This window comes from Helicoverpa armigera, chromosome 11 (genome assembly GCF_030705265.1).
Source record: "Helicoverpa armigera isolate CAAS_96S chromosome 11, ASM3070526v1, whole genome shotgun sequence".
NCBI classification, from domain to species: Eukaryota; Metazoa; Arthropoda; class Insecta; order Lepidoptera; family Noctuidae; genus Helicoverpa; species Helicoverpa armigera.
This window is the reverse complement of record NC_087130.1, coordinates 5065474-5077770: the sequence shown is the minus strand read 5'-3', so window position 1 is coordinate 5077770 and position 12297 is coordinate 5065474. Positions and strand designations below refer to the sequence as shown.

General features: G+C 41.9%; 1 protein-coding gene across 1 annotated transcript in view; it reads left to right on the top strand.

The window, feature by feature from the left end:
• The window catches only part of LOC110370192 (zinc finger homeobox protein 4), a 122897-nt gene that overhangs the window by 33461 nt on the left and 77139 nt on the right, over positions 1–12297 (top strand). Inside the window, exons 2-3 of the mRNA XM_021325933.3 lie at positions 2703–5469; positions 8788–11507. Of these exons, the coding sequence (XP_021181608.3) occupies positions 2739–5469; positions 8788–11507 (5451 nt within the window). The 5' untranslated portion in view covers positions 2703–2738. The remainder of the gene's footprint in view (positions 1–2702; positions 5470–8787; positions 11508–12297) is intronic.

The window sequence follows — 12297 nt, the reverse complement described above, 5'->3', positions numbered from 1 at the left end:
GAAGAAGTTTAATAGAAAACTTTGTTTATTACTTCTACTTTTGTATAGAAATTCTTAAATATTTAGAGGTATTGGCTTCTTCTGGATTGATTGCTTAAAATTTTATAACAAAGGGTGAGGTGGAAGGACCACCTGTCGCTTCTGTTTTATTCTTTTGCCAAGTGTTTGGGAAATCCTCTCTATTGGCATCATGATTTAGGTTTCTAACTTGAATGTAATTAAGCATTCTAGTGGAATGATGAGTCATCAAAGGGATGATAATCATATGAGGACTTTCCATTTGTCCGTTAAATCCTATAGAAAATCTGTACTGTTGAATAAATGAAAAATATTACGTTGAAAAATGTGTGCTTTTTATTAGATGTGTATGTGTAGCCGTACCTACTTTGAAATCTTATTATTTTACATAATTATTCAGGCGTGGTCAAATGAATGATATTATCTATGCAAGAACAAACAACGTTCTATCATTACCTCAATCCAACAGAATAAGGATACTCTTTCATTCAAAAATATATCTTTTCAAATATTTACATTATCAAGTCCCGTTTGATATCAATTATCAAATGAGGTTTTCAAGGGCCACACTCGACCGTTGTAATGCAAACAAATGCTTAGGCGTGGTTCACATTATAATCTATAGGAAAACCAAGGTCTTGGTAATAAAACTTTGTTGACATTGACAAGGAGTTTTATTCGAATTTTAATAGCGTTAGTTTTGTGTTATTTCCGCCAATTTTAGCACAAAAAATCTTCGAGCTTAGAAATACGCGGATTCTTAATAATTCATCTGAACTTTATTTTTTTTAACTATTCCTTTGTACCTTTTGAAAAGTACTAGCATTTCTGCAGGATAGTGAAGCGTACGATGAAAGGACTTGTAATAGTAAAAGAAAAAAAAAAATTAAGCCTAGGCACTTTTTACTACGCATTAATCAGTAACATTCCATACAAATCAATTGAAGCACATGACTATGAAAATAAAATATTAATCACGCTATTGGCGAATGATGATTCAATCTACAAAATATGTCAAACATAGGTATATTAGAATTCTTATCTTTACTCTCGTCGAAATATCAAACCACTATCATATTGAAATAACACATTTTGTCTTGTAGGACAAGTTTTTAATTTATACTTGTCTTTTCTTGAAATTCTATTTCATAACCTTATGACACTAATGACTTCAAAAGTCTTTAGACCGATATGTTCTATTTTCCTACATCATTATCATCATCACTCTTATCGTTCACTTCAGTGTCTTGTCTACCCTATTCTAAGTCTACCAAGCTGAAAATATTTTAATCTTTACCCAATATAATGATGCAAAAATGTGCCATTACTGTTGCCAATGTGACAGGAATTAAGTCATAAATTCAGTTAACTAACATATGTTATAATTTAAATACTAATAACTTACTATCAGTCAGTTCATCCGGTGTAAGGATTCGGGTATTTGCGGTAATGGTTCTGTTATCACATCCTGGCTTAATCATTCATTAGTCGGCACTTGATTACTATTGCGAAATTACAAATTAGTCAGTTGGATTAATTTGAATTGCTTTAATTCTTATATATTTGTTAGTCATCTTATAAGCACGTTTCCTTATGTAGACAGTCATTTGTTCGTAGGACAGGTTCTTATTTTCAATTTCCACCTTTTTAAAACTGTGCTTGTTAGAATTTCAGTTCAATAGCTCCAAAACAGCCTTTGATTTGATTGATAAGTTTATCTTAGGACAATAATTCTGACGTTCTATTTTCTATAGTTCCATTGTTAATCTCATGTCTAAGAGGTGCGATTTCTCAGTAATAATCATTTATTCCTTGTGTCATGTGATATTTTTCATCGATTATCTCGACTGTCAACTAAGTAAATATATTATTTTAGTCTTCGTTAGGTATTTGTAGGACAAGTATCTTTGATAACGTTAGATAACGGAGATGACGGCTTAATCTCGTTTTTAACGAATTTTTATTCTAGATTGCCTCTTTATGTTTCATTGCGTTAAGTTTCCTTTTAACTAAGTCTTATGTCAACGGTTATAAGAGCTATTATACTGCGAAAACATACCTTCCCGCAATAAATTTTAAATTTGTCGAGGCCTAGGTTTGTTGGTTGTTTAATTGTAATAGTGTCAGCATTGACAACGTTGACAAGCTGTCATACGGATAAATTGATCGTGGTTGTTTGCGCAAATGTCAGTTAGATAACGATTACCATGTATTTTAATTTGATATACCGATGGGAACTTGTGGCTTATCTGTTATCAAAAAGACGGTATTAATAAGTTCAAACATTTTATGGATAAGCAGACTATTTTATGATTCATTGGTTTCTAACTGACAAATATTGCATTATGACCAACATTAATGTATGTATGTACATCCGCCTAATTTAAATAGGGCACCTACTGCAGGATCTATCTTTGGAAAACAACACAGTGACACAACGATGACCCACCTACTTCCGGTTGCGCGCCCGACACAAATGTATTCAACAGTCACCTTCAGTTACATGAAACTGGTCCGTGAGAAATAGGTGATTGATTGATTACGGACAGTTTACCGTTCAGTAGCGGTCTGATGCCCACTAGCCAAATATTTGACCATTAAATACATCATGTTAATACGTATAAAAAGCCAAATAGATAAATGCTATAGAACAGGTGTTTAAAGTGTGTGGTTATTTGTTGCAGGAGAGCATGTGATGCCGGCCTTTGACGCCCGGCGCCATGCCCACGCCGCTGCAGCCCGGCGGCCCCGCTAGCGGCCCGCCCCCGGAGCGCAAGCGGCGCCGCAAGCGCGACGATCCGCAGAGTTCAGCCGCGCTCGAACCCGACGACGACGACGGCGACATGAGTCCCGAGGAAGAACCGCGCAACGCGCCCGCGGCACCCGCGGCGCCCACCCCCGCGCCCTCCTCTGCGCCCGCGCCAACCTCACCCCCTGCCGCGCCCGACGCCGTTGATCTCACCTCGCACCGAGATTCTCCGCCGCTCTCCTCCGATGTAGAACGATTCGATGGCAAGATCGTCTACAATCCTGATGGATCCGCCTACATCATCGAGGACCCCGAATTGTCAGAAGGAGAAACGAGCATACCCGATCTACCCAAAATAGAACCCGGGTGCATCGTGGACAGTCGCGACAACAACGTCGTGGAGAGACAGCTCGATTTCCCACAGATAGCGAGCGCGTTCTACGTGTCAAGAAACCCTTCATTATACGGCGCGCTTTACGGAAGACTGGCAGCAGAGCGGGCGCGGGCGAGACCCGATGCGCCCGTTATGCACAGTTATCGAGTATTTAGTTTTCGAGGGGGAAAAGACGTTCCTAGACCGCCATCTCCTCCAGCTGAGTGTCCCGTCAGCGTGCCAGTCAAACCGATCTTAATGTGTTTTATATGTAAATTAAGTTTTGGCTATGCAAAATCATTTGTAGCGCATGCGCAAGCGGACCATAGTTTATCGTTACTGGACTCTGAAAGAGACGCCTTATCAAGAGAGAATGCCTCAGCTATTATCCAATGCGTAGGCAAAGATAAAGAACCACTAGTCTCATTTTTAGAACCTGTAGGTGCTGCTGCGCCACCTCGATTATCATCTTCAGGAAGCCCTAACATGACGGAATTACCGAGCCCGTCGCTAGATAAGCGACAAGATTTAATGACGACCGACAGAGATACCGAATCAATGCTACTAAATGGTACATGCGATGATAGGAAGCCAAGCCCAACATCGGCGTGGAGACCGCCACGATCAATAGCTGAATCTTTAATGCCACAACATTCCTTGATCTCCGTGGCACATCCACACACGATAAATGCATCAGTACAACCACGGGCTAGTCCCAATTCATCCCCACCGTTTCAAGCGACTCCCCCTGCCTTCCTCTCTGGCACGACGATAGGTGTGTGTCCAGACCATCTTGGAGGAAGGCCTTCAGGAGCTGACTGTCCAAAATGTGAACTAATATTGAATTCTGGAAGATTAGGTGGCCCGCTAGCCGGTATGCACAGCCGAAATTCCTGTAAAACCTTGAAATGTCCTAAATGTAATTGGCATTACAAATACCAAGAGACCCTAGAAATACATATGAAAGAGAAACATCCTGAAGCTGAAACGAGCTGTATTTACTGCATAGCTGGTCAGCCTCATCCACGGCTCGCACGTGGGGAAACCTACACCTGTGGATACAAACCATATCGATGTGAAGTGTGCAATTACTCAACTACGACAAAGGGCAACCTAAGTATACATATGCAATCAGACAAGCATTTAAATAATATGCAAGAGCTTCAAAACGGTGGAAACCCTGGAGAAGGTACTTTACCACCAGCGCCACAACATACGCCTCCGGGCCCTCACAAGCCGCCTCTGCCACATCATTCACCATTAGGTCAAAAACCAAAGCCTACTTTCCGCTGCGATGTCTGTAACTATGAGACAAATGTAGCTCGTAACCTAAGAATACATATGACTTCAGAAAAGCATACACATAACATGCTGGTGCTACAACAAAATGTAAAACATATGCAGACTTTATCAGCACTCCATCACAGACAACAAAGCCAACAACAACTTGAAAGCTTACTTCATTTCCATGGAGGTGATGCTCCGCCACCCAATCCTGAGGCAGCTCTCGCTGATATGGCTTATAACCAAGCGCTTATGATTCAACTGATGACTGGAGGACCTGGCCCTTCGCCACCTGAACTAGGTGCCCATCTAGATGTCGGTTTAAATCCAGAGGCCATGGAACCACCACCAGAGCCAGCAGACCCAGAGCCAGAGAGAACGTACCACTGTTGCATCTGCAATTGTTTCTCAACAGACTCCTTAGAAGCGCTAGGTCATCATCTGGCCCAAGACCGAACAAAGATCAGAGAACAGGAGATTTTGGCTTTAGTTGCAGGACATTACGTTTGCAAACTCTGCACCTACAAAACCAATTTAAAGGCCAACTTCCAGCTTCATTGTAAAACTGACAAGCATTTGCAAAGGCTGCAGCATGTAAACCACGTGAAAGAAGGTGGTCCAAGGAACGAATGGAAACTGAAGTTCTGCGGAGGTGTAGGAACAGGTGGAGCGAGCGTTGGTGGAGTGCAAGTGAGATGTTGTGCCTGTGACTATTATACCAATTCTGCGCACAAGCTGCAGCTTCACGCTGCCGGTGCGAGACACGAGGCTGCTGCCTTACTATTGAGACATCTTCGCGAGTGTGCGGCGCGTATGCCTCGAGAGCGACCACGAGTGTACCGCTGTGCTCTCTGTGGCTTCGGAGCCCCTCATCGCCTCCCACTACTGCAACATGTTCGATCTGTCAAACATCTACAGATGGAACAAATTCATCAGTTACAGCGTAGATCTGAGGGCAAAGATCCAACGCCTGATGTCGCGGAGTTATTCCAAGTCATCCCTCAACCGACTGAGTTGACCAGCCCATATGATCAACAAGATAACGGTAAGTACTTTAGCTAATAATTTTCATACATTTGACGAACCTCCCAAATTGCCTACAAAACAGTTCAGTATTTGGTTTAGAAATAGCTATTATAGTCGTAAACAAGTGATCCAATTTAATTGGTAATTTTTTATCATATTTAGTCCTCGTTTGTCTTTTCATGTTCACTAGAGTGGTAATAAGGAAATTGCTTATTTGTCAACTAATAATTTTCCAACCGTGACTGGTCTATTGTTATTGCACATTAACTTCCTCAAGGCGTTGTCTCCGTAAGTTACAACTTAATGATAATTAGTTAGTTACATAACGAACGACCCTACTAACAATGTAAAAGTAAGTATTCTAGCTAGACGTAGTGCTCGCTAGTGTCTACACAATGGCAACATAAAAACCATTCACGATCGAAAAGCGATTAGATGCGCGTGCGCATTCTGCTCAGTTTTTCTGCTCAGCGCTAGATGTCGCTCGTGACAACCTTTATTCAATCAATAAACGAACGCGACACAACGAAAAATATTATTATTATTTATTACTCCTGTGCTAAACACATTTCGTAACATTTTTATTCTATAAAGCGTAAAAATCCCATTAAAATTAATTCAACCAAAACCATTACCGGCGTTCGTATCGATAAAGTAATACTGAGTCGACTTATGAATGTGATTTCGAAACGTCACTATCGGTTTCCAATTTAAACCGATTCGTTCCTTAATCAATTTTGTTCTGCGTTTTTTCAAAGTGAACTTCTTTCTGTGAATAGTGTCAACAAACATAAAGATTTGTTTGATGTTAATTTGTGAGTATTGTGAGATGATACGAGGACACATCGTGCACTCCGTTTTCGTCAACGGGCTTCATTATCGTTTATCGCGTGACCGTCACTCCGTGTTCAATCTGAGAGGCAATCTCCATTTTAAGCGATGAGCATTTAGCGAAGAATTCGTAATCACAATAATGAGATAATTACACACGAACAAAATTTAATTTAAAGCGCGCAACATTAGAACAGGTTTCTTTAATAACGTACGCCTTACACGGTGTCGCCAGAGTCAGATGCCGTCATTGGTCGGAGGCGGCTCCGCCCCGCGCGCGAGAGAGACGGAGAGAAGATTTGAATTGAGAACGCGAATTTTCCATAAGTACCGCACACGGGACAATGACTCGCATTACGTATGTGGCGGTCGCGCATTAAGGATGATTGCCCCCTTGTGATGAGGCTGCTACATCATCGCACAATGTCGCCGGCCGCATCGCCCCGTGCATGTTTATGGCCACGGTGAAATACGATAAACTCCGAGAGAAATGTGGAGGCGAAAGAAATCCGCCTTACACCATTGTGGGCCTCATGTTTATGCTTATTACTTATTTTCACCTTATTGAGAGAGCCGTTTTAAACGATCGATTTTGATTTAAATTTTAGGTTTTCCAATTGCTTACGGTTCATTGTAAAACACGACGATGAACTAAATGTGTTCTTGAGGAAGATTGCATTCATTTAAATTCACACGCTCTGGAAGTACTCCACATAGCAACAAAAAACATCATGCTTTATGTCTTGCGACGTCATTTGTGTAGCTTCCTTTGAGTCTGTCACTGTTTTACCCCTCGGCTACTGATTCATTAGTTACTGTCCCTATCATCAATATGATTAAACCAGAATAAAAACCGGTTTATAATTTAATTCGTTATACAAGACCAGCACCCTGTTTCAAAAGATTTTTTGCTTTAACGAGCTAAGATCAAATAAAGACGTCTCAGACATTATTCACCAAAAGATTGAAAACAATAATACATAACTTTCGATTCAATATCCGACATAATTTCAGTGAACAGGTTATATAGCATCGAGACTTTTCAATACAGTAGGGACCCTAATGGTCTGTTGGGCCCACTTTAGCGTATTAAAAATCAACTGAAAAGACTTAAATACGCAGGCATATTGCAGACTCAGTTCGAAACTCGAACTCGCAACACCGGTGCGCAAAGACAGTAAAACGTCCAGCTCCCATTGTGTCCCTGACGCCACATTGTAAAAATCCTGACCTAAATCTCGCAAAACAAAACTCACACTGCACAATACTTACTTTACGATGCTATAACGATGTGGTGTTTCCTTAGAAAAGACCCTTTGTCCATTGACAAAAAGCGTCAGAGATCGCGTTTATGCAGACAAGGTCCTTTTACCTGGCCATTGTTCTATGCTCCTACCAGACTGTGGGACGGCGACTTTACATCATAAATAATTACATTCACTGGTCACTCTGGAATTAGGGTCAGTTGCGCTATCATTATTATTACGCACTCGGATTTACTTATCCCTCTCCCCTTCATTAGATGTAACGGTTTTAACTGCTTAAAACTATAGAACGGGTTCCCGGACAGGGGTACGACTGGTTTCAGCTTCGCTCGACTGTGAATTAATCACCAGTTTTAATTAAGTGAAAATTCGATGCCTTGCTTCGAACACATTGGTTTTTTCTGCAATTATCGGATGACGAAATAGGGGTGTAGCATGCATTAAGTATTCGCAAGATATTCCATTAATATGAACTTTTGTATTCCTTGTTCCGGTTTCCTTCTTTGCCAAAATTCTATATTTATGCGAGAATACAATGAAAGGCCGGTCTGTTGCTCATCTAATAAACTATAATTGTAACGTTACATTAACGAATCAGCTCTCCCTCGGCCGTTTCTTTCACCTTCCTTATTTGAGCGTAAACAATGCGGCCCAGCGTCTTTCACACGCTGCCGCGGACTTATCCTTGGTCAAAATAATAATTGCACACTCACATACTGTCGTCTCGCTCACACCCACATTCACATACGTCAACTATCCCAATGCATTTGATCCGATGCGAAACGAAATATTCGAAACCTTTTGTAATAATGAACAATGATTGTTTGCTCGTCCTGTATCTTCTTTGTGTGCGAAATTACAATATACTTGTTACGTTAGCATTAATACTTCTGTGAATGTGTGCGTACGGGATGGATAGAGCGATACCTTTGTCTTGCCGGGACGTCGCAAACAAAACGAGTCCTACTAATAATATAAAAGAGAAGAATTTTATTTTTAACTTCAATTCAGAAAAGTAACAAACGCTCGCACCGAACAATAGTGAGCTTCATTTATAGAAATAATCTTTTTTGTAGATAAATCTCACGTAGACGTAGGTAGACATTGTGGATTTACGGCATACAGATCTGTATCCATTCGGCTCGCAGATTCCATAGCGGGAGGTTCGTCGTGTACTATTTGTGTTTAATCAATCTTCGTTATGTAAACAAACATTTTCATTGCTTTTGTTTTGTTAACAGACTCTAAGGAGCCAATTGACCAGAAACCTGAGTTGACTCAAGAGCAAAAGATGATGAGATTTTTGGAACAACATCAGCAACAGCAACAACAGCAACAGCAGCAACAACAACAACAAACGCAGCAACATGTCCAACCACCAACTCAGCAAAGCGCCAATGAGAGAGAGGAAGAACGTGAAACTCCGGGACCACACACGTGTCCTTATTGCAACTTCAGTTGCTCGAACGAGTCTCGCCTACACGCACACGTTAGCTCCGTACATGGCGATCCTTCACGACATTTTATTTGCCCTCTTTGCCAAGATGGCTTCAAGGAACGACCAGCCCTCGAAAGACATGTCATGCAAATTCATTCCGTGAACTCTGAAGGCCTACAGAGGTTGTTATTACTTGTTGACCAGAGCCATTGGTTGAACGGCGGAACCCAAGGTCAAAGAGACGAATCTCGACAAGGGGATGATGAGCGAGAGATTTCCTCACCTCGATCAGAAGGCAGCGCAGATGGCGAAACGGAAAGATGCTCAACATGCAACCGTACTTTCCGTAATGTTGATGAATTATGTCAACATCAGAATGAGTCCGGTCATCTTGAACTGAAGCAAACTCCTCAAGGGCCGGGCTACGTGTGCTGGAAGAAAGGATGCAATCGCTACTTTGACGCAGCTCATGCGCTTCAAAATCATTTTAGAGAAGCTCACGCTCGTAATTCCATCGCAAACATGTCGGTTTCTGAGAAACATGTGTACAAGTACCGTTGCAATCAATGCAGTCTAGCATTTAAGACGATTGAAAAACTACAACTGCATTCACAATATCACGTTATCAGAGATGCAACAAAATGTGTCTTATGCGGAAGGAGTTTTAGATCTGTGTTGGCTCTTCAAAAGCACGTCGAAACTTCTCACCCTGAGCTATCCGAAGAAGAGCTTAGTGCATTCAAGCGCAGCTTAGCGTCTAACCCGCTATTACAAGCTGCTCAAGGCACAGCTTTGGATGCTGCAACTGCGGAGCTTTTACGCAAGGAAGCTTTAAGAACGCCTGATGATGACTTAGCAGATATGGAAGACAGAGACTCAAGTGCAACCGTTGCTGATGAGTCCGGACATAATGACGCTGAAAACTCGGATGATTCAATTATTTACAAAGACCAACAATTCTTGGAAGATTACCTAAACTCCCAGTCAATGGCGGAAGATTCTTATAATGATCCGAACAGAAAGTACAAATGTCATCGATGCAAAGTAGCATTTACACGCCAATCTTACTTGACCGCACATAACAAGACACTCCTGCACAGGAAAGGTGAAAAACTAACCTACCCCATGGAAAAGTACCTTGACCCAAATAGACCATTCAAATGTGACGTATGCAAAGAATCGTTTACGCAAAAGAATATTTTACTTGTTCACTACAATAGCGTGAGTCATTTGCATAAGTTGAAGCGAGCGATGCAAGAACAACAGAATAATAACAACCCTCCCGTGTCGCCCGGGGCGGGCTCTGCGCCTTCTAATTTGACACTCACTCCCAAGAGTACATCGAGTGAAGAGGACGATCGCAAACGATACAAATGCAACATTTGTAAAGTAGCGTACACACAAGGCAGTACGCTGGACATTCACATGAGATCAGTGCTACATCAAACACGCGCTGGCAAATTGCAAGAACTCGCCGCTGCCGGACACGTGGACTTGTCGCGACCCTTGGTAGAGCAGCCTGACCGGACCGACCCCGCCAAAATTTTACAAGACGTGTTGTCGCCGAAAAATACATCCCCTTCGTCTACAAGCAGTGGGGGCCCGCGCTCCTCTCCCCCTGCGCGCCCAGGTAGCCCGCGATCCCCGCGCGCAGGTAGCGCTTCGTGCGAACGCTGTCACGCGTCATTCCCTACCGGGGAGCTACTCGACGCACATCGAGCGACCTCATGCCCGTTTGGCGATGCGCGGGCGCATTCGCCGCTAGGTGAAGCTGAAACAGCTGCACTTGACGAGATGGTCGCCAAGGGCAACCCGCCCAAACGCAATTCACAAATGTATAAACAACTTTTAGAAACTTTCGGCTTCGACCTCGTCATGCAATACAATGAAAACCAGCGAAGAAAAATGCAAGAAGAGCGAGAGATGGCGCGCGTGCCGAGCCCGCCGCCTCCGCCTCCAGAAGAGAAGCCCCCGGATGGTGAAACTAAATCGACGTGTCAACATTGCAACAAGGAGTTTTCTAGTGTTTTTGTTCTTAAAACTCATTGTGAGGAAGTGCATAAAGATAAAGTACCGTTCGAATTCCTGGAGCAATTCGCCGAACAGTTCAAATCGGAGTATGAGAGGAAATCAGGTGCGCCGAACTCTCCGCGGGCGGCCTCTCCTGCGCCGCAGGGTGAGAGGTCACCCTCTCCACGTGGTGATAACAGTGCTAACTTCAATGAAAATGGAAACGCGCAGGGAGATGCGCAAGCCGGTGCTTTGCTAGCTGCGCAAGTGCAAGAGATGCAAGCAGCTCTGAACATGATCCAACTTCAGCAGCAGCTGGGTCAGCTGCACCCGATGGTGGCTCAGATGTTATCGTTGGGGCTCCCTCTGGGCTTGAACGTGGGTGCTCTGGCAGCGATGAACCTTCAGCCACCTCTGGTTCCTCTAATGTTGCCTCCTCCGCCATTCGACGCGATGCCCTTCGCTCACGATGCGCAAATGAAACAACAGCAATTATTACAGCAACAGCAGCAGGTGAGTCTTTTACGTAAACATTATATTCTAATTAATTTAACACCAATATTACTACGTATATATACGTATCCTTCGTTTACATAACGTGAACATAGCAAATGCGAATACATCATTGAGTATCATTTACATAAAAATAAAAGGAATTATACAAATTAGTATTAAGTAGACTTCGATGTCACATTAACTGTAGTATAGAATTGCATTAGATTAATAACTGCAATTTATAAAATTGAAGTGAATAATCTTTTAATCGTATTCAGTATGACACAATATTACCATAATAATTACCAGTATTACATATGTAAACAATGATGAATTTATAACCAATTAACACAAATACATGCAGTGATAATAATTTCGTAATATAATCTTAGGTATTGTGTATGTAACATTGTTATGCGCAGATTAACTTACAAAATAGGCCGAAAGCTTTGCTGAGAAATCTTCAATAAAAAACGAGATATTTAACAACTTACACAAAAACGTTCATTTGTATTTATATTGACTAGTAACCACGACGGTTTTGAAGTGAAATAATTAAAAATCAATTTCAAGTCGTATATAACTGCGCAATCATTTAGCAACATGCAATTACCTCAGCTGTTAAATTTAGTCGAGACGTACAAATAACATGTATTTACTTATACAAACACAATGCTTCGCATTGATATTATTTTCGTCAGTTACTGTGTAAATTCGATCGTCGCCAATAAGGATATCTACGGCGTATTGTAAGATAAGCTCGACGATTTACGTTAGCTATCTGTTTGCACAAGGCGACAGAGAATCT